The sequence below is a fragment of the Balaenoptera physalus genome, assembly GCF_965194825.1.
Source record: "Balaenoptera physalus genome assembly, chromosome: X".
Classification (NCBI taxonomy): Eukaryota; Metazoa; Chordata; class Mammalia; order Artiodactyla; family Balaenopteridae; genus Balaenoptera; species Balaenoptera physalus.
Genome location: NC_138903.1, coordinates 37,255,952 through 37,279,797, shown reverse-complemented (window position 1 = coordinate 37,279,797; position 23,846 = coordinate 37,255,952). Strand labels below are relative to the sequence as shown.

The following is a 23,846-nucleotide window of genomic DNA, read 5'->3' as shown; positions in this document are numbered from 1 at the left end:
AAGCAAATCCTAAATATCATATAATTTCATCTGTAAATACTTCAACAATTTTTTCTTAAAAGAGGGGGCTCTTCCTTTTAAACATAACCACAGTATCATCATCACACCTAAAACAATTATAAATGCTATTATCTCAATTATATGTGATTATTATAGTATCACATATCTAATCAATATTCTAATCTCAAGGCCTAAGCCATTCTTAAAATAGAACATCTATATTCCTGAAGCTTTTATCTTCTATTGGTAACTTAGTAAACCATCACTTATGATGCATATAAAACAAGTCAAATGCGTAGTTTGACTTCTCATAAATAGGCATCGAATTCTGGCATGTCTTGAGAACCTTTGGTAAAATGGATCAAGGCAAAAACAGAGTCAAAATAAGTTCAGAATTGGAGGTTAAGCCTGTCAAGGTGGGAAGAGAGGCTGGCAACAGGCTAAATCAATTACAGTTGATCCTTGAACAGCATGGGGGTTAGGAGTATAGACATTCTAGGAGTCGAAAATCTGCACAAAACTTTACAGTCGGCCCTGGGTATCTGTGGTTCCAATCAATTTAGGATCGTGTAGTACTGTAGTACTTACTGAAAAATCCATGTATAAGCAGACTCGAGCAGTTCACACCTGTGTTGTACAAGGGTCAACATCTTTTTTATTGCCATCTCTGTGTGTGTGTGTGTGTGTGTATATATATATATATATATATATATATGCCAGATACGAGCTAGGAAGAGATTCATATGGAGTTTTTAGTAGGTTTAAAATAATTGAAAGAAGGACTTCCCTGGCGGTCCAGTGGTTAGGACTCTGTGCTTTCACTGCCAAGGGCCTGGGTTCAATCCCTGGTCGGGGAACTAGGATCCCTCAAGTGGTGCAGTGAGGCCAAAAAATAAAATAAAATAATTAAAAGACTATTTGGGGTTTTTAGCGGTTCCATACAAATTTTAGGATTATCTGTTCTAGTTCTGTGAAAAATGTCACAAGTTTTGATAGCGATTGAATTAAATCTATACATTGCATTAGGTATGAACATTTTAACATTAATTCTTCCAATCCATGAACACAGGATAACTTTCCATTTCTTCGTATCGTATTACAATTTCCTTTTATCAACGTTTTATAGTTTTCAGAGTATAGGTCTTTCACTTCCTTGGTTAAATTTATTGCCAGGTGTTTTTTTTTGATGTGATTGCATCCTTGATTTCTCTGATAGTTCATTATTAGTGTATAGAAATGCAACAGAGTTCTGTATATCAATCTTGTGTCCTGCAGCTTTACTGAATTCACTTATTAGTTCTAATAGTTTTTTGGTGGAGTCTTTAGGGTTCTATACGTATAGAATAGTACCATGATCATCTGCAAACAGTGATCCAGCAATTCCAGTCCTGGGTATATATCTGAAGAACATGAAAACACTAATTTGAAAAGATATATGCACCTCAGTGTTCACAGCAGCATTATTCACAATAGCCAAGATATGGAAGCAACGTAAGTGTCCATCAACAGATGAATGGATAAAAAAGATGTGGGGTGTGTGTATGCAATGGAATATTATATTATTCAACCATAAAAAGAATGAAATAAGTCCGACAAAGAAAAGACAAATACTGTATATTTTCACGTATACGTGGAATCTAAAAAATAAAACAAACAAATATAACTAAACAGGAACAGAACCACAGATACAGAAAACAAACTAGTGGTTACCAGAGGGGAGAGAGGCAAAATAGGTGAAGGGATTTAAGAGGTACAAACTACTAGGTATAAAAATAAGTGAGCTATAAGGATGTAAGGCGGGGACTTCCCTGGTGGTGCAGTGGTTAAGAATCCGCCTGCCAATGCAGGGGACATGGGTTCGAGTCCTGGTCCGGGAAGATCCCACATGCCGTGGAACAACTAAGCCCGTGCACCACAACTACTAAGCCTATGCTCTAGAGCCCGTGAGCCACAACTACTGAAGCCCGTGCGCCTAGAGCCCGTGCTCCGCAACAAGAGAAGACACCGCAATGAGAAGCCCACGCACCGCAACGAAGAGTAGATCCCACTCGTCGCAACTAGAAAAAGCCCGCGCGTAGCAGCAAAGACCCAATGCAGCCAAAAATAAATAAATAAACAAATTAAAAAAAGGATGTAAGGTACAACACAGGGAATATAGCCAATATTTTATAATAACTATATGGAGTATAATCCATAAAAATATCAAATCACTTTGTTGCACACCTGAAACTAATATTGTAAGTCAACTACACATCAAAAAAAAAAAAAAAGTATTAATCAAAAGTCAAACAGGATTTAAGGGAACAGGGAAGAACTGCCCTCTCAGAGTAGAGTCAGTGAAAAGCATTTGTAATTTTAATACAAATATAATTTAATAGAAGGAAACCATTAAAATGAGGAACCACTGGAAAGGAACTGAAAACATTTTGAATCAACTCTGAACTCTATAAGCAACTCTTAAGAGTTTCTAAGAAGTTTAACTTTAAAAGTTGCCATCTATTATTACAAAAATATTTTTAAAAAGTCTGTATTACCGACGCCATGGGATTCACGCCTTCCACACCTGGCTGACAAGCTTCCGCCACAGCTCGAACGTGGCCATAGCCAATGGCAGTTAGCAACAGCTTGGCTATTTTAAGAGCATTGAGGTAGGCACCCCTTCGAGTTTCCATATCTGCATTTGGTAGGAAGTTATTTCTGGTTAGCATACTCAGGACAAGGGGTAGGCCACCACTTTTCAAGAAGTGAAATTGAAAATCAGAGGAATCATCAGCCAGAGGTGCACCAGCAGGCATTAACAAGGCATAGACTACCTGGAAAAAAGTAGAAGAACTGTATTAAAAGGTTTTAAGATAATTTCTTATTTTCCTCATCATCATTAGTTTAAAATTTTCCCATATTTTGAAATTCTTTCAAAAATATTTCATTACAATTTTATCCATGTTCTTCACATTATCATATAAAAGGTCAAATTTCAAGAACATGGAATAAATTCAAAAAGTAAAAACCAACCTCTGTTAGGTATAGCACTTGTGAGGCTGAAGGACCAAAGAAAAGCGAGTCAAGAGATGGACTAAGGCTGCTTTCTCCAAGTTTGGCGTGGTCTAAACAAATAGCTCTTAATTTTTCTATTGTTGTGCTATCTGTAAGAAAAAAAGATACATAGTCTAAAACAAAACATAATTCATGCATTCATAGTATTTTACTTTTGATATTCTGAAGACTACTTTAGTATGGAATAAGAATCAATTCAGCTGAGTTACAGGCTCAAACTTCACAAGACATAACCAGATCTGGATTGGTTTAAAAAAAAAAAAAAAAAAAGTCACAATCAACCAGGGCTCTTTAATCACTCAACCCAAACACGAAGGAAGCAGTCTCCTCCTACTCAGAGACCTCAAATCAACATGTCTTCCTCAGGCACTAGAGACCAAAAAACTGCAACACACTTCAAAAGGAAGTAGTTCTTATTGAAAATTAAAAAAACGGAAATATGACAAGCTCTTCCTTCCAACTTATGTTAGCCTCCACGACACTGTGTATTAACTCAGCAGTCTCCAACCTTCTTGGCACCAGGCACCAGTTTCGTGGAAGACAATTTTTCCACAGACTGGGGTGGGGGGGATGGTTTCGGGATGATTCAAGTGCATTATATTTATTGTGCACTTTATTTCTATTATTATTACATTGTAATATATAATGAAATAATTATACAACTCACCATAATGCAGAATCAGCGGGACACTCACTGATAGGGTTTTGATATGAGTCTGCAAGCAATTGATTTATTATGGTCTCTATGCAGTCAAACCTCTCTGCTAATGATAATCTGTATCTGCAGCCGCTCCCCAGCACTAGCATCACCGCCTCAGCTCCACCTCAGATCAGGCATTAGATTCTCATAAGGAGCCCTCAACCTAGATCCCTTGCATGCACAGTTCAAAGTAGGGTTACGAGCTCCTATGAGAATCTAATGCTGCCGCTAATCTGACAGGAGGCGGAGCTCAGGCAGTAATGAGAGTGATGGGGAGCAGCTGTGAATACAGATGAAGCTTCGTTCGCTCACTGGTCCTCACTGGTCCGGCCTGCTGCTCACCCCCTGCTGTGTGGCCAGGTTCCTAACAGGCCACAGACCAGTAGCAGTCGGTGGCTCGGGGGTTGGGGGCCCCTGTACGAACTGGTTTGTTACAATGAAAGAAGCTTACTGGTATCCTTGGAAACTGAACCTTAAAAAGCAAACATTTAAAAAAAAAAAAAAGGGAACAGTGCCTAATGTGCACATCAAGTAAGATTTTTTTGATAATATTAAAAGATGAGTTTCACTTAAATCACACTAAAAAGATACGGTAAAAAAGAAAGAAACAATCCCATTATTAGCTACCAAACACTCAAATTTACTTCAGAAAGTACTTCAATAATCAAATTATTTCCAAGGTAAATGCCCTATGATTAAAATACCACTCGATAAATAAGATTTTCTTGAAGAATAAAGATAACTGAAAATTACTATAATTTCCTTAGGGTAAGCTAATTTTTACAGGCCTGGAAATATCTTATCAAAAAAACTTCAATTTGTGTTAAAACTGTTGGCTTTCCCTATTCTGAAAGGAGAGTGACATTATAACTAAAGGAAATATTCAGTTTTAATAATAAAACATTTGTGAGTATCTTCTCCTGTCATTAAATATTCATCCCCTATATCATTTTATATTAATGATTAAAATGACATGTCCTTTTGCCAGTACACTAGTTTAATCTCTAACACTGGGTATTTAGGTTTTCTCAATTTTTTTTTAAACAATAAAGATCCAAGTTACTCTCTAAAAAGAAACCAATTCATATGCTGTACCTGAAAATACCTTGCTTAGTTTAAAAATATTCTGAGTGAAGGAGGAAGGGCAAAGGGAATAGGAGAAAAGAAACAAGAGCTCTAAGAAAAGGAAGCACTGAATTTTAAGCAAATCATTTAATGTTGTTGGATTATAGTTTATTCATTTGAGGGATCTGAACCAAATGATCACTAGTGGCCATTCCAGCTTTAGCATTCATGAACCTAAATAATCTTAGGTCCCCAATTATGCACATGCTCATTTAACAAAATATGGAAAATAGAGACAACAAATTTAAACTGCCCATAATCCTGGATTTTAGTTTCTTTCTTTCTAGTCTGTTGAAGAGATACCTAAATAAGCCTAATCAATTATATGATTATAGCAACATAGTATAAAAAAGTCTAGAAAACGTTGAGCAGTAACACACAGGTTAACAGTACAAACTTTGGAGCCCAACTGCATGCATTATCTTAGAACTGCCTTTAAGCTCCGTGTCTCTGGTCAAAAGGAACAATCTCTCGGTGCCTCAGTTTCCCCATCTTTAAAATATAAATAAAAATAGTAATTCCCTCCCTAGGAATGTTGTGAGGTTTAAATGAGTTAACAAGTGTGAAGTGCTCATAACAGATTTTGCCATATTTTAAGATATTAGTTAGACCAAACTCCTGGGAAAAAGGAAGCTCTGAAGAGGAAAAGCAACTCATTCTGCTTAGTAAAGCATTATACATTTTAATTTCTCTGTATCAAGCAAGAACCTGTTTTCCTGATGCGTATAAAGGTCACAGGAACTCCTGAGGAGTTTAAATTACAAGAGTTTAAATTACCTACAGAGACTGCTGTAGAAATTCTAAGTTTAACAGCAAATCATAATGGAGGCACTGGACTTTAGGCAAAGATTCAGAATAAACAAAAGTAAAGTCAATGACTAATAAAAAAGCTTCTAATTCCATCTTGTTTTTTTCCTCCTTTTAAAATACATGCATGTGTGCACAAACACTAAATGATTACCCAAATGTTAGAAACAGAATTTATAACTACTTCCTCTTCTTAGAGCTCCTGCTTCCTATCTTAAAGAAGAATGTGTCTGCGCACACGCCCGTGTGTGTAACAACCACAGTGACAAAGAGTAGGTTAACATTTGTTGAAGAGTGATTAAATACCCGCCACTAGGCTAGGGGTTTTCCATACATGACCCCATTTAATCCATGCAATTCTATGAAATAGTTATTATTAGCTCAGTTTTACAGATAAGGAAGCTCTGAAGAAAACTCATGTCTAAGGCCGTGGAGTAGCAACTTGAAGAAGCAGGACTTGAACTCAAGTCCATTTGAGTCCAAAGCCTATGATTTGTCTACTGTCATACAATCATTACTGGCATTTTCGAAGCTGGCTATTTCAAATTTAGGTACTATACTTCAATTATATAAAATAAGATAAAAGCACCCTCGTAAGTTTCCTGCTTGAGCTGCTCGGCAAGAGCTCCCTCCCGCCATCTAGTGGCACTATGCTCAAATCACAAGGTCAGGGATTATGAGATGGGTTTTCCTTTTCAAATGTTGAATCTGTGTACATAAAGCAACAACAGCTGTTACTCAGATACTAGTAAGTAAAACAATACAAATTCTAAACTACACAACAGATAAGGATCAAATTAAATTAAATCATTAAGAAAAGCCTTAACAGAGCAAATAAAAACTCAATTAGAAAGAAAAAAAAAGAAAAGCCTTATTTAAGAATCTAATTAACATCTGAATCGATTCTGTACCATATGACTCAGAAAGTGAGATCGGATGGGAAAGGTCAGCAGGGTGCCTACTTTAGAAAAAGGAGATAATGTAAACACAACAGTTTTTTTTTTTTTTTTAATTTATTTATTTATGGCTGTGTTGGGTCTTCGTCTCTGTGCGAGGGTCTTCTCCAGTTGCGGCACGCGGGGGCCACTCTTCATCGCGTGTGCGCGGGCCTCTCACTATCACGGCCTCTCTTGTTGCGGAGCACAGGCTCCAGACGCGCAGGCTCAGCAGCTGTGGCTCATGGGCCCAGCTGCTCCGCGGCATGTGGGATCTTCCCGGACCAAGGCTCGAACCCGTGTCCCCTGCATTGGCAGGCGGAGTCTTAACCACTGCGCCACCAGGGAAGCCCAACACAACAGTTTTAAAAATTATCTGGGCCAATTATTGAACTGCATTTGTCAGCAATGCATCCATAAACCCCACTAAAATGACAATAAATTAATATAAAATACATAAACTCAGAAGGATAAAGAAGTTAAAAGCTGAAGGAACATTAGAGATGTCAGCAAATTACTGAAGGTGTAGAGGGGATGGAAGATAGCTGGCTTAGCTGAACCCAAGAAGTGCTTCTTGGGGGGATAAGAGGAAGAGGGAGAGGGTACCTATAAATCAGCACTCCACCAAGTCCTAGAAAAGTTAAGGATATGAAAACAAAACATAATTGAGAAGGTACAGATGAATCAAAGACTTAAAAACAGAGTGCCTGAAATCTGCCTAAGAGGCAAATTTCTACTCTACCTCCCTCCCCAATAGACTGATGAAGCTGGGAAGCAGATATCTCACTAATGTAGAGAACAGATACAAATATGGAATGCAAAAGACTAAAAAGCTGGATTAGTACCAGTATGAACCCATGTTTGTTTTTTGATATAAATGTGTTTACATATATGTGTGTGTGTGTGTGTTTAAGTGTGTATTACTTCCTAAGTCCAATGAAAATGCCTAGACCACAAGGAACACCCCAGTAGTAATGAGCACAATTTAGCCCTCACATTCTGGTTTCTAAATATCTTCCCTCACTAAAAGGAGAAATGTCTGATTCTAGGGCTGGAATAGAGAAAGTACTAGACGAACTTTAAATATCTTATGCCAGAAAGTAAAAAGTACTCAAAAGATGATGAAGCTATGTTAAAAAAAAGCACTGGGTTCATGTAAAAAAGACAGTTGGGTACACATCCACTGACCATACCTGGGACAACTGAGCATCAAAATAAATAATGACTATAATGGCTATAACCCAATGGATAAAATAAGAATCCATGAGTAAACAGTGATAACATATAATTAATAGGGGAGAAGGCAAAGCTCTACTTTATAGTAGAATGCCAATATCCTTGCTTGTTGGAAATACACAATAAAGTATTTAAGGATGATGGGACATCAGACCAGCAGCAAATTACTCTCAAATGGTTCTTGAAGTCCTTGAATTATACTTCAAACTTTTCTGTAAGGTTGTAAATGTTTCCAAAAAACATTAAAAAAAATTGTTTTAAGTTGTATAGGATTGAATGATCTGATCGAATTCTCTCTTTCCACAAGCTCTGTTATTTTTAGTGCATAACTGTAGAACGTTAGGTTTTAGAGGAAAACACATATATTAGAGCAGAAACACTGAAATGTGCTCATGAAAAAATCCTATGGAAAAGGATCACTTGGAGGAAGGTCTTGAAAATTTAACACTAGAATATCTGGGGGCAAAAAGTCAACAAAAGAGCTGGAAAAAGTAAGGATACCACCCAAAGCTGGAATAAAATTAATGAGAGGAGAAAGGAAAGGTAAGAAAATCAGATTTAGTAGATTCAACACCACAGTCAAAGACATTTCAAAGATCCACAAAAAGCAAAACATGGAGAAGTAAATTAGCAAAGAAAGAACAGAAATCTCTCACAAATTAGGAATCTCCAGGCCCACTGAAAACTCATCACAAAGCAGACCTATACCAAGCAAGGCATTTCATCAGGAAAGTTCTAAACTCAATGATAAAACCAAAATTTCCAGAAACAAAGATCAAAAGCAAAGGAGTGTCTTGCACTGTTGGTGGGAATGTAAATTGATATAGCCACTATGGAGAGCAGTATGGAGGTTCCTTAAAAAACTAAAAATAGAACTACCATACCATCCAGCAATCCCACTACTGGGCATATACCCTGAGAAAACCATAATTCAAAAAGAGTCATGTACCACAATGTTCACTGCAGCTCTATTTACAATAGCCAGGACATGGAAGTAACCTAAGTGTCCATCGACAGATGAATGGATAAAGATGTGGCACAAATATACAATGGAATCTTACTCAGCCATAAAAAGAAACGAAATTGAGTTATTTGTAGCAAGGTGGATGGATCTAGAGACTGTCATACAGAGTGAAGTCAGTCAGAAAGAGAAAAACAAATACCGTATGCTAACACATATATATAGAATCAAAAAAATGGTTCTGAAGAACCTAGGGGCAGGACAGGAATAAAGACGCAGATGTAGAGAATGGACTTGAGGACACAGGGAGGGGGAAGGGTAAGCTGGGACAAAGTGAGAGAGTAGCATGGACATATATACACTACCAAATGTAAAACAGAGAGCTAGTGGGAAGCAGCCACATAGCACAGGGAGATCAGCTCAGTGCTTTGTGACCACCTAGAGGGGTGGAATAGGGAGGATGGGAGGGAGACGCAAGACGGAGGAGATATGCGGATATACGTATATGTATAGCTGATTCACTTTGTTATAAAGCAGAAACTAACACACCATTGTAAAGCAATTATACTCCAATAAAGGTGTTAAAAAAAGAAAAAAGCATATGTAACTATTAAAAAAAAAAAAAAAAAAAAAAAGCAAAGGAATAGAACTCAGGAGAGCTTTGGTCTTCACACAAGCAACATTACCAGCTAGACAGCTGAGTAAATTTTCAAGCTAGAATTCAATACCCAAACTACTAATCAAATGTGAAGGTTAAGCATTCAGATTAGCAATGTTTCAGAAACAAAAAACAAAACCACCTCCCACGTACCCTTTCTGAAATAAGTGCAGGAGGGTGTGCTTCAGCAAAATGAGAGAGCCCCTCAAGAAAGGCTCAAGACATAGGAGCCAGTGAACAGGGATCCACCATAGGAAAGCTGAAGAAAGAAGTCCCCAAATGGTAGCTGTGTAGCGAACAACAACCAGATGAGAGGAGGCAGAAGAAAAGTTCCAGGACAACAGTGGAGCCGACAGATTATATAATACACATAATAATGGAAAATTATTTTAAGAGGTTACTAGAGAATATGTGGAAAGAATTAGTAATAGGTGTATAGAAAATCAAGAAAATAAAAAGGGGAAATTATTAAACCCTGAAAAAAAAAGTTGCCATTAATCCAGCAAACTACTTTTCACACACTCTTGAAAAAACAAATGCTGAATATGAATTTAAGAAAAAACTGGAAGAGGGACTTCCCTGGCAGCCCAGTGGTTAAGACTCCACGCTTCCACTGCAGGGGGGCGCGGGTTTGATCCCTGGTCGGGGAACTAAGATCCCACATGCCACATGGTGTGGCAAAAAAAAGAAAAGTAAAAAGAAAAAATTGGAAGAATGTGGAAGTAAGAGTTAAGTTTTCATTTACACAACAGAAAATCAGTAGGCATCTAAAACTGACAAACAGTTTTATTTACAGATAGTATAGACATAGATAAGAATAAGAGCTACCAATTGAAAGTGGTTGTTTCCCAGGAATAAAAAAGGAACAATGCTATAGATGACACATGACCCAAAACCCAGTCCAGGGGCCAGAAAATTTTTTCTGTAAAGGGTCAGATAGTAAATATTTAAGGCTTTGCAGGCGATATGGTCTCTGCCACAACTGCTGCTGTGCTAAGACAAAAGCAGCTAAGACGGCGTGTACATGAATGAGCATGGCTTGTACACCAATAAAACTTCGTTTATGGACACCAAAATTTAAATTTCATATAATTTTCATTAAGTGACAAAATATTATTCTTTTGATTTTTTCTTCAGCAATTAGAAAATGTAAAAACCATCCTTAGCTCTTGGGCTGTACCAAAAACAGACAGTGGGTTGGATTTGGCCAGTGAGCTATATAGTTTGCCAACTCCTGTTATTTTCCATCTAGGGAGAGAATTTGCTAACATACCCCTTTACTGTCCAACATGTACTTTATCAACATTATTATCATTTAAAAAGAAATTTCTTACCTGGTGGCATAAGTTTCATAAGTATTCTTGCTCCATCTCTAAGAGGGGGCATATTTAGGCTGCTACCCAAGTCTGCAACTTGCCAAAGGAAAGAGATGTATCTGGGATGCAGTGACATTATCTAGAATACAAAATATTTACCTGTAAATTACACCTCCCCAAAAGAAGAGTTCCCAAATAAATGTGTTGATTAATCTCCACAGTTTTGCTTATGTCATTTCTATCCTGAAATGGTCTGCCTACCCCATCATCTCACTTTTAGAAATCCTTCATAATGTAGACTGGATACATTATCCAAGCCACCTCCAGTACTTTGTGTGTGACAGCTTTTTTACTGTTTTGTTAAACTATTCCTCTTGTACATACAAGTCAGACTCTGTATAAACAAACGGCTGCCATGCCCACTAACAGTTAAATTCCTAATCCAACTGTTGTAGAGAGCCAATCCTTCTGACACTGGAGTGGCTGGTATTATTGTAGCCATTAAAATTTTTGTGGGGAGGTAAGGAAGGAATCACTTTCTTTAGAAACAAGATATGTTACTGACAATCTAAGAAAGACTGCAGATATTTTCCTACAGAAACAGTTCTGAAGAATTCATTTTTGTGGTACAAATACAAAATACAGTGGTTATTTTGCTCAATAAGCTCAACAGTTATAATTAAGTTGTATAATGGGCTAGTTTTATGTAAATATAACAACACTATATCTATACAAAATGTGGTTTTAAATTTCAACCAAGTTACAATCACCTTTCAAAGGGATCCATTCTGAAGTTGATGGTTAAATGTACAGTTATTTGATATTTTGCCTAATGTAATTGTAAGTTCAAGAAAAAAGAACTATTCTGTATACTTTATTCTTAAATAACCTAGCAAAATGCCTTGCATACAATAGCTCAAAACTATCTACTCACCACCCCGGGCAAACAGCTTTCCACTTCTGGATTGGGACCATCACTGTAATGATTACCATGGTTTCCAGGAGATCCAGTTGAGGAATCAGAAGAACTATCAGGGCTTGAAGGCATATTGGAACTTATTTGTGTAAGTTTGGCTGTAATTAGCTGAAAATGATATACTATGTTAGTACCAAAGACAAGGAAAAATACACAAAACAGAAGTTAGTGACATATCAACAAAAAACAAAAAACTACACACTATATTTTTAGAAATATAATTTATAACTGTTGTCTAACATAACCACTTAAAACAGTTTTGTTTTTAGAAATCTTTTCCTCTACTATATTATAGGTACCATAATGCCTGTCTTATTTAGTGTTACAATTCAAACACCTAATACAGAAAATACAGAGCCTCACACATAACAGATGCTCCATTAACATTTATTGAGTGAAATGTTGACTACAAAAATGAAAGAGTCCCCGGTTTGATTTTCTTGAAAAGTTTGGTAATTATAGATACTTACTGATTTATCCTTTAAGTTTAACTGTCCAATCAACTTTCTATCATCTGCAGGATCTATCAGTTCACCGCCTACAAAGAGCTCAATTTTTGTATGAGCTACATTGGCTTTGATACGATTGAGAATACATCGTCGTACTGAACCGATTGTATCATTTGTATGAGACCATACGTCCAAGTCATCAACCTGTCTGCCCTGGTTTGGAAATCGAACTATAAAAGAAAGGTGTTTACCACGGAAAGCTCTGGGGGAAAAAAAAGGGAAAACATCATCATATTCAGCAGATTTTCAAATCTTGCAAAGAAAATAAAGCTAGCAATTTAAAATTGAATATTTTCTTACTAAACAAGAGAAAGTGAGTTAAAGACACATTATTTTTAGGATCTTGAAAATATTTACTGCTCCTTTTAACTACAAATATTATAAGTAATCTTCAAAACACAACAATCATATTTCACTGTTGTTACTCTTGGACCTATAGTTTACAGGTATCTAGTTACAAGACATTAAAACAGAGACATGAGTAACATTTCATTTATTTTTAATGCTATAAAAGCCCAACTAATATCAAAAGTCATCCCCAAAATGATATTTATGTTGGCATATTATCTTCCTGCAGGTAAGATACAAAAAAATAAAAAACATATTCAAGGAGCAATTTTAATAATTTCATGGTTAAAAAGAGAACTCAAATACTAATGGCTCACATTCTATAAATATCTCTAAATTATACATATTATTTGAGCATACTAAATGGTGAAATCTTAAGAGAAACGTTAATAGACCCGAAGATGAGGGAATTAGGTAACGGAAGTTTTAAGAGCTACAAACTTCCAGTTACAAAATAAATGAGTCATGGGATGACAGGTGGTAACTAATCATGGTGATCATTTTGTAATGGAAAGAAATATTCAGGCACTATGTTGTGTACCAGGAACTAACATAGTATTGTAGGTCAATTATATTTCAAAATCAAACAAACTCACAGAAAAAGAGATCAGATTTGTGATTACTGGGCTCGGGGGCAGGACAGGGGAGGAAGAATTGGATGAAGGTGGTTAAAAGGTACAAACTTCCAGTTATAAGATAACTGAGTACTAGAGATGTAATGCTCAACATGATTAATATAATTAACACTGCTCTATGTTATATATGAAAGCTGTTAAGAGAATAAATCCTGAGTTCTTGTCACAAGGGAAGAGTATTTTTTCCTTTTTCTTTCTTTTGTATTTATATGAGATGATGGATGTTCACTAAACTTATTGTGGTAATCATTTCATGATGTACCAAGTCAAATTATTATAAACTTATAAAGGCTGTATGTCAATTATATCTCAATAAAACTGGAAGAAAAAAAAAGAGAAATGTTAGTAGACCATTTAAAAATATTTCTTGCTATACTGGCTATCTGTCAAAGCAGCTTTTAAGAGTTCTCTCCAATTACTCTGCAACCAGACTATGCTATTATTTTTAACAGTGGAAATAAATGGCATCAAAGCACTTCAACGGCAAAATACCCCTGGCAACACTTAATGGGCAACAAAGTCAATGGCAAAACAAACAAACAAACAAACAAAAAAAGACCAACCAGAATAAAAAGAAGAAACTAGAGGGCTTCCCTGGTGGCGCAGTGGTTAAGAATCCACTTGCCATTGCAGGGAACACGGGTTCGAGCCCTGGTCTGGGAAGATCCCACATGCCACGGAGCAACTAAGCCCGTGCGCCAAAACTACTGAGCCTGTGCTCTAGAGCCCGCGTGCCTAGAGCCCGTGCTCCGCAACAAGAGAAGCCACTGCAATGAGAAGTCCCCGCACCGCAACGAAGAGCAGCCCCCGCTTGCCGCAACTAGAGAAAGCCCACGCACAGCAATGAAGACCCAACGCAGCCAAAAAAAAAAAAAAAAAAAAAGCCATTAAGTTAAAAAAAAAAAAGAAGAAACTAGATTTAATTGAGAATGCCCTAAACAAAAACAAGCAAAAAACAGATCCTGAAAACAAAACAAAAAAGGTCTACTATTAAAAAAAAAAAAATTCTGTAAGACACAAATACTGTTTTTAAGCAAGACACTAACGTTTTCAAAAAATGAAAAATTTCCTTTCTTCCTGTACATCATCACTTCTTAAAATTAAATGGCTAGGAAAATGTCAAATAATTAAGAAGTAGCACTAGTAGATCAGTTATTCACAAACCTTGACATAGGTAGAATTGTTCTTTCCTCATGATAATCACTGTCACATTCATTTATATACTCCCGTAACACAGTTAGTACTCGAACCATTCGAACAGCTTCCTGTCTTGCACAATTAATACTGTCTTTGTCACCATCCAAAACACACAGTGTGTCATAGGAGGCTTTCAAACGATCAAAGCAAGACTGAATGAAGTCTTCATGGATTACCACCTACAAATAATGGGCCAAATAAAGACAGTTCAAGTTTTATATGTATATAAAGTGTTTCATATATATATTAATAAAACATTAATCTAATTAAAGATGGTAACAATTTAAAGGTAGATCTCATTTAACCATGATCCTATTTAACGAGAGAATCTATATTGATAATTGATAATAAAATATGTTTGAGAACAGACTTGTGGCTGCCAAGGGGGAGAGAGGGTGGGGGACGGATGGATTGGGAGTTTGGGATTAGCACATGCAAACTATTATATATAGAATGGATAAAAATCAAGGTCCTACTGTATAGCACAGGTAACTATATTCAATGTCCTTTGATAAACCATAATGGAAAAGAATATAAACAAAGAATGTATATGTATGTATAACTGAATCACTTAGCTGTGCAGCAGAAATTAACACAACATTGTAAAATCTACTATACATCAATAAAATAGAAACAATAATAATAAACACACACTATGTTTTGTCAAAGGAAGCTAACGTTATTTAAGTTAACAAGTATAAACTAGATACATAAAAAATGAACTTCAGGATTAGGTGTCAGAATGGAAAGAAATTCGGCCGAAATCTCCTACCATAACTATACTCAAAATAATCACTTCAAGATAATTATATCAAGATGAGACTCATTTAGACAGCATTTTGTAGGAGAGAAATGTGGACTAAATATTTTAGGTATGTTTTTATAATACGAATTGAAACAAAAACAATTTCTAGTTAATCTTGAAGTAAAGAAAAAAATTCTTATTAGCAAGAGTTCTTCAATCAGAATTCAAATTTGTGGAAGTTTTAATACATGTCAATCCTCACCTGATTGACCTGTAGCCTTGGACCAAGGTTCGTGTATATCTCTTTAAGGAGATCTATAGCTCTGCTGGCAATATCATCATTACTCTGAATCACCACCTAGGTTCAAAAAGATTCAAGTGTAAATACCTTTCAAGAAATATTTTAGTTGGGCATTTCCATTCAAACCATACCTTCAGTTATTTTAAATACAGCATTCAATAATTTAAAAGGGAATATCGACTTTGATAATCAAGTAAAATTAAAGTGAGAAAACAGACCAAAAATATAACAAATGCGAAACTCAAGTCTTTGAATAAATCAAGTTAAGAAAGAAAGACACATTTTACTAAGAATAAAATATGCTGTCATTAGTATTATTTAACCCTGCAATTCAACACCCTGGTAACCAAGCAGTGAGATATTAAGGAAGGAATTCCAATTAGTTAAAGGAAACAAAGATTATATGAAATACACCTTACCATAAAAGGTTACCCACCCCTACCCCATTTGTATAGATCTTCATCACTCATCTAATCATATCAGTGGTTTTCAAACTATGTATAGAACTCTAGGAGTGATGACGAGTTTTAGGGATGAACCCTATAATAGGCTTGGGAGGGGGAAGGGAGTGAAGCATAGGGAGACTGAGTCGCAAGAAAAAAATCACGCTTTCCTTTCTCACTTCAACTAGTTGTACATTTTGGAGTATTATCTAAATTTTGACTTTTAAAAAGGGTCTCTGCTGTTTAAAAATCTTGAAAACCACGCACCTAAAGTCTGAATAATCAAATACCAAAGTAAACAACTTGGTCTGTCTGCAGAAAAACATTTCAGATCCAGAAAACAATATAAACTGCTGTGAATAGATCAGATTTTTAAAGACAGGAATAATATATTAATACTCTATTACAAAAACATGGATGGAACTTGAGGGCATTATGATAAGTGCTAATAAGTCAGAGAGAGAGAGACAAATACTGTGTGATCTCACTTATATGTGGAATCTAAAAAAATAAAAAACACAAACAAAAAATTGAACTCATAGATACAGAGAACAGATTAATGGTTGCCAAATGGTGAACAGGTTCAAAAGGTACAAACTTCCAGTTATAAAATAAATAAGTCCTGGGGATGTAATGCAGAGCACAGTGACTACAGGTAATAATACTGTACTGCATATTTGAAAGAGTGAATGGTAAGAGAGTAAATTTTTTTTTTTGCCGAGCCACACAGCTTTCGGGACCTTAGTTCCCCAACCAGGGACTGAACCCGGGCCACAGCAGTGAAAGCACCGAGTCCTAACCACTGGACCACCAGGGAATTCTCGAGTAAATCTTAAAAGTTCTCATTACAAGAAAAAAAAATGTAACTGTGTAGTGATAGATGTTAACTAGACTTATTGTGATCATTTTGCAGTACGTACACATCAAATCATTATGCTGTATACCTGAAACTAATGTAGTGTTGTATGTCAATTATATCTCAACTAAAATATATATATATATATACATATATATATATATATATATATATATATACTATAAAGGTGCAAAGGTGGAAAAATTAGCTTTAACTAGATAATATTTTACTCAGGTATCTAAAAATATCACAAGTTAAACAGTGCTGATAAAGTATACATTCATAATCCTTTCTAAATAAAGTCTTTTTTTCTGCCCTCTATTTTAGCATTAAATGGATAAGCTAAAATTAATGTTGAAGAAGAAACAGAGGTCTACATTAAACTAAAAAAGGGAAGAAAATAACTTTCATGGAGGGGCATGAAAGATCTGTATGGTTAGTGCATTTACTTCTAAACACATCTGGGACAGACAGATTCTAAGCCAAGACAAAAGGAACATCAGTGGCAGAAGGAGGGGGAGGTGGAGGGAGGGAGAAAAGTAAGGTAAAGATGAACTATCACTACCTCCTGCGACAAGCATCAGAGCAGCATACATACATATAATTCATTTGTACAAATGTGATTTCTTACCTATTTGAAAAACATCAGATACACTGCTTACAAAGTTCCTACTTTTCACTTACCCTCCAAAGGTAGTCTAATCCTATTAACTCCAAATCATCCATCATATATGCTCTCCTTTTTGCTACTAGTTTTCCTTCTCGACAATTCACAGCTTTGAAGAATCGCTCAAAACATTTCATTCCATTTTCAGTCAGTAGAGAAGGATCAAGCTGAAGTACATTGCTTTCAAAGAAGTCCTTATTAATATCAGGATCCAAGTCTGGTTCATCGCCCATCAACTTGGAATACCACTTAAAACAGGCTTCACGATCACAAAGGTAAACTGCGTTCTCTGCTAAGCATTTCCATATTTGCTTTGCCTGAGGAGCGCAGAGCCACAGTTGGCCATCCTTCAATAAAAATCTTGAAAGACATAAAAAATTAGCAATTAGATCTATATAATTTTTTATCCTGAAAGGCAATCTGTCTCTATATATGGGAAATAATCCATTTATCACAATTATATTTTAACTACAGGTAAAAAGATGTCAGTTTTTTATCAACATCTTAAAATAACTTATTTCTTAATTTTTATCTATTACTAAAAAATACTAGATATTAATTCATTCAACAAGCACATATTAAGCACCTACAATGTGCCAGGAACTCTGCTACATCACTGGACCTAAACTGAAAAAAAGATTTGTTCCCTGTATACGTGAAACACTGTAAATCAACTATACTTCAATAAAAATAAAATAAAAGGATACACATTGGGAGAAAAAAAGATCTGTTCCCTGAACTTAAACAGTTTCATCTTTGAAACCAGCCATTTTGAAAGTATGTTTACTAGGTTACCTGAGTTTTAGCATTGTGCTTATATGGTATCATTGGAGAAAGAGGTATGCTATTATGTGACTTTATAGATAACCAACTCATCAACGCTGAAGAGTTAAAATTGCTTAAATTTTAATATTTGATGATGATCTAATATTCATCACTCAGTACTTGGCCACATTGAACAGAATAACCGACATATTTTAAACTTTTTAATGTCAAAACTCAACAGGATGCTTATTAATTATTCAGTGGCATTCTCGAGGGTCTTTTTAGTTTTGGGACTATAGGTTTAGTTCAAGTGAATTCTGTTTCAACTAGTTTCTTCTGTTAGCTTCCTTTTTCTTTTAGCATTCATCCACCCACCCTGTCGGCCATATCTCTGAATGACAAGAGAATGAACATCTCGTTTTATTCTGAAGAACTTAACACAATCTTTAGCTAATGTAATGGTGGCTCCATTCCCAATTACATAGTAAGGTGAATGTATTTAAGGTTCCCTCTTCATTTCAAAGCATTTTGAGTTATCAATTCTAGTGTCTTTGATATTTTCATAGTATTGCTGAGCTTAAAGAGGGCTTCTAGCACCTGTCCTACCTAACCCTGTCAGCTCTAATTTACAGATAGGAAACTGAGGTCCAATATGATAAAATACAGTTGTTTTCAGTTTTGAGTTGTGTTTTGGTTTGGTTTGGTTTGGTTTTTAAAAACAGCAGCAGAAAACTTTCTTCAAGCAAAAATTCCGTTTGGAAGGCCAATGTATAAAAATAAAAGCAGAGCTGTTTCAATTGTTGGGAAGAGGAGGAAAGAAGTGAGAAATGGGGATAAAACCTCTACTGCTTGTCCAGAAATCTTGGAGGAAGCTCCTCAGAAGCCCTAAGGCTCCAAGGTAGGTTTGAAAAATCACTGGTCTAATAGAAAAAGCACAGACTTAAGTCAGATACACCTAGTTGAGTAGTGCAGCACTATGATATACTGGCTGTGTGATTTCAAACAAGCTAGTTTAAGCCATGCGAATCTCAGTTTTCTTATTAATCAAACTGGGATAATACCTGCCTCCCTGCACTGCTATGAGAATTAAATGTAAAGCATTTAACACAGGTCAAATACAGAGTGAGTAAAGTTCAGTTCCCGTCCCTTGAGAGAATTGCTGTAGGTCATACAGATAGGTACTAATAGAGCAAGGACTAAAAACAAGTCCTCTGATCCCAAACTTTAATTTAGCAAAAGAGCTGATAACCACTCTTCTGTTCTAGGCAATCTAAAAGATACAACACACACCAATCAATAACAATGGCTCACTACGGCAATGATTCTCAATCTGGGGAGGAAGGTCCTTCCATCCAGATGGTTGAAAAACAAAACACACACAAAACCACTTCACTTTAAACAAATGCCAAATTTCTTAAAATCTGGTGTCTATAGAGTTTTCCCTCAAGTTAAAATCTTAATGTAACTACTTATGTCAGTGTTTCCAAGTAAGCACATAATTCAATAAACGTAAGCCTATAATTAATGTAGCCCAGGAGAAAATTCCCCAGTGTATCAAAATAATAAATGCAATAGATTTTCTGAGGCACTCATAATCTGGGCATTTCCCTCAGCATGCTTATGATCTGAATAAGCTCTTCTGCTATATGATGTGGTTTCTGAATTCACAAGAAACCTCTCATCATGAAAAATTTTAACAATTTCATATCTACAAGTGTATAATCATTAAAAGCTAAACATCAATGAGTAAATCAAGCCTTGGACTACATTTAACTTTGGCTTAAGGGAATAAACCTCTTTTCCTCATCCCTATCAGAATAATGTTATTAACCCATGACCCCAGACTGCCTTTGTCAGCCACTGTTAGGATAAACGAGGCACCAAAGAACTCAAATCACTCTTTTGGGGTGCTGGTCCAACAGCCTTTTCTCCCCATTTCCTTAGTGTCTATGATATCATTAAGGTCAATATGGTTCTCTAGCTGCTTCTGTCAAAATATGGAAATCTCTTCTTTAAAAATAAATATAAACAAATATGAAGACCAGAATTCTATACAAAAGGTTTAAATGTGTTCTCTTCAAATACTGCAAAGAAGAAAAGTTAAAACTCAGCCAATAATTTAAAAATATTTAATAATAAACACATAGGGAAATGTCCTGTGACTTTCATGTAATGATTTCCACATGGGGAAATAAAATGTGGCAAGAGCCACCTAACAAAGACCTAGTCATATAGCATATCAACTTGGTATTCTTTATCTGTCTTAAAAAGAGCAACACTAATTGTTTAAAACAAACCTAAGGAAGTTAAGCCGCTCTTGAACTTCTTGAACATGACTATATCTACTTCCCAGCCTCACAGTTTGTGGGTCATAGTCTTCATGGTCTGCAAATTAAGAAAAATCTTGCATTATACACATGGTTATCCATATCATTGCTGACTTTAATCAAAGGAAGATAAGTCAGTTAAAAAGTCGTTAATCCTTTATCACTAAAAGGCAACATGAAATTTACTAATTACTGGTAGTTTCTACCCATCTCCTTTTTTCCCAACCAAAATAACCTTTCCTTTCACATAACCAAAAGAAAATAGTCTGTTAAATGTGCTGTCAAAAATAATTCTTCATACAACCCCTTTGCCCAATTTTCATACATAATGAAGTAATTTCTGATTACAGCCTAAGACTGACCTGAGTGGTCTATGTTATAAAAAACTATATTGCTAACCTCTATCTAGGTAGGAAGTTATAGTTAACGCAAGATGCTACTCTACATAATGAAGTTATCATACCATAATCACTGCCAGCATGTTATGAAAGCCTTGAACATTCTCAGATAAACTTAAGAAAACCTACCCTCTATCACGGCACGACGATGGGTATATGTTGGTCACTAGGCCTAGCTTAATTTGGAAATTCCTTAAAAAAATTTTAATAAAATAAAGCTAGTAAACCCTTTGGTTTTACTTTCATTAGAGTATACCCTACAATGGAAGAAAAAAGTCTCAGTGTTGGTAATGAAAGACCAGAGCAAAAAAAACCTTTAAAAGCACCTCCGGTCCTAAAAACACATTGGACAGTGTTTGTTTTTATTTTATTGGAAAAAGCCATATATGATCTGGAAATGGTCAAGTTAATTTGTGGCTTAGAGCAGAAGAAAGCTGAAGTAAATGTTCTGAACAAGTGCTTTCAACTGCTTGGGAATCAGTGACATTTCTTCCAGAAAGTTGAGGCAAGTTATGCAGGAATAAGAAATTATGTAATTTTTTTTTTTTTTTAGAAATTGTATAATTTAATTAGCATTAATTATTGGTATTTTCATACCCTGGATCTTATGGTATGTGTATGCTACTGCCAAAGAATTCTGATTGTGAGAGACCCTTTAGACATAGTAATGGTAATCAATGTCTTCATTTTTTTTTTTTAAATTTATTTATTTTTGGCTGCATTGGGTCTTCGTTGCTGCACGTGGGCTTTCTCTAGTTGCGGAGAGCGGGGGCTACTCTTCATCGCGGTGCACGGGCTTCTCATTGCGGTGGCTTCTCTTTGTTGCAGATCATGGACTCTAGGCACACAGGCTTCAGCAGTTGTGGCGCACGGGCTTAGCTGCTCCGTGGCATGTGGGATCTTCCCAGACCAGGGCTCAAACCCGTGTCCCCTGCATTGGCAGGTGGATTCTTAAGCACTGTGCCACCAGGGAAGTCCAGGAGCACAGAGTCTTAACCACTGGACCACCAGGGAAGTTCCTGTATATTGATCTTAATTCCTGCAATCTAGGGGAACTCATTTATTAGTTTTAATAGATTTTAACAGATTCTTTAGAATTTTCTGTATATGAGATGGTGTTATCTATTAGACATAATTTACAATTTCTTTTCCAATCTGGATGCTTTTTCTTTCTTTTTCATGTCTAGTTGATCTCGCTAGCATCTCCAGTAGAATGTTAAATAGAAGGGACTAGAGTGGACATCCTTGTCTCATTTCTAATCCTAAGAGAAAAGCAGCCAATCTTTCACCATTAAGTATGATGTTAGCTGTAGGTTTTTTGAGATGCCCTTTATCAGGTTGAGGAAACTTCCTTCTATTCCTGGTTTGTTGAATGTTTTTATAATGAAAGGTGTTGGATTTTGTCAAATGCTTTTTCTGCATCTACTGAGATGATCTCATAGTTTTGGCCCTTTATTCTATTAATATGGTATATTACAATTGACTTGGGGTGTCAAATCAACATTGTGTTACAGGGATACATTCCATTTGGCCCTGGTGCATAATCCTTTTTATATGTTGCTGGATTCTGTTTGCTTGTTTTTTTGATAACTTTTGACTATATCACAAGGTATACTGATCTGCCATTTTCTTTTGATGTCTTTGTATTATTTTGGTAGCAGGATAATAATGGCTTCATACTATGAGCCTGGAAGTATTCCTCTTTTTGAAAGAATATGTGAAGGACTGGTGTTAATTCTTCTTTAAATATTCAGTAAATTCACTAATTCACTAATGAAATTCACTAATGACCTGGTTCTGGGCTTTTCTTTGTGGGAAGTTTTTTGATTACTAATTCAATCTTTTTACTTGTTATACATCTATTCAAATTTTCAATTGATTCTTGAGTCAGTTTCAGTAATCTGGCATTCTCTTATTTTTTAAATTTTTGTTAAGGTTAGTGGTGATGGTCTCTCCTTTTTGACTTTCACAACTGAGCCTAACTAAAGGTTTGTAAATTTTGCTGATCTTTTTCAAAGAACCAACTTTCAGTTTCATTGATTTTCTCTTCTCTATTTCACTTATTTCTGCTCTAATCTTTATTAATTCCTTTTTGTTTTCAGGTTAGTTTTCTCTATTCTACTTTTTGAAGGTGAAATGTGACTGATTTGCTATCTTTCTTCTTTAATACAGGAATTCTGCAGTATAAATTTCCTCTAAGCACTGATTTAGCAACACTCCATAAGTTTTGACATTTTATGTTCTTTTTCATTCATCTCAGCATATTCTCATTTCACTTGGCATTTCATCTTTGACCCACTGGTTAGTAAAGAATGTATACTTTCCATACACCTGTGAAATTCCCAAATTTACTCTTTAATTTATAATTTAATTCCACTGCGTACAAAAAACCTACTTGTATAATTTCAATGCTTTTAAAGTTAATAACGCTTGCTTATAGCCTAGAGTATGGTCTGTCCTGGAGGATATTCTGTGTATACGTGAGAAGAACGTACATTCTGCTGTTTTCGGGTGGAGTAGTCTACAGACATCTTTTAGGTATAGTTTATGGGTTTATAGTGTTCAGGTCTTCTATTCCGCTCCCCCCCGCCCCCCGTGGCTTTGAATTACTGTCTGCTGTCAGTTGCTTTCAGCCTAATTACTTCCTTTAGTATTTCTCCAAAGGCAAGTTGGCTAGCAACAAATTATCGCAACGTTTGAGAATGTCTTTACTTTGCCTTCATTTCTGAAAGACAGTTTTGATGAATGTAAGGTTCTTAGTTGTCAGGTCCCTCCCCTGCCCCTGGCACTTTGAATAGGTTGTCCTACTGCCTTCTGGCCTTCAATGTTCTGATAAATCAGTTGTTAATTTTATTGGAGTTTCCTTGTATATGAGGAGGTTAACTGA

At 35.8% G+C, this 23,846-nt stretch overlaps 1 protein-coding gene across 8 annotated transcripts in view; it reads right to left on the bottom strand.

Moving 5' to 3' along the window:
* Positions 1–23,846, bottom strand: part of USP9X (ubiquitin specific peptidase 9 X-linked) — a 120,245-nt gene that overhangs the window by 37,699 nt on the left and 58,700 nt on the right. For all 8 annotated transcript variants that reach the window (XM_082446329.1, XM_082446323.1, XM_082446325.1 and 5 more), the window contains 9 exons: positions 20,532–20,619; positions 17,487–17,829; positions 15,465–15,560; positions 14,425–14,636; positions 12,239–12,479; positions 11,727–11,876; positions 10,811–10,931; positions 3,013–3,143; positions 2,535–2,813 (listed from right to left, as the gene is read on the bottom strand). In XM_082446329.1, coding sequence (XP_082302455.1) covers positions 2,535–2,813; positions 3,013–3,143; positions 10,811–10,931; positions 11,727–11,876; positions 12,239–12,479; positions 14,425–14,636; positions 15,465–15,560; positions 17,487–17,829; positions 20,532–20,619 — 1,661 coding nt within the window. The remainder of the gene's footprint in view (positions 1–2,534; positions 2,814–3,012; positions 3,144–10,810; positions 10,932–11,726; positions 11,877–12,238; positions 12,480–14,424; positions 14,637–15,464; positions 15,561–17,486; positions 17,830–20,531; positions 20,620–23,846) is intronic.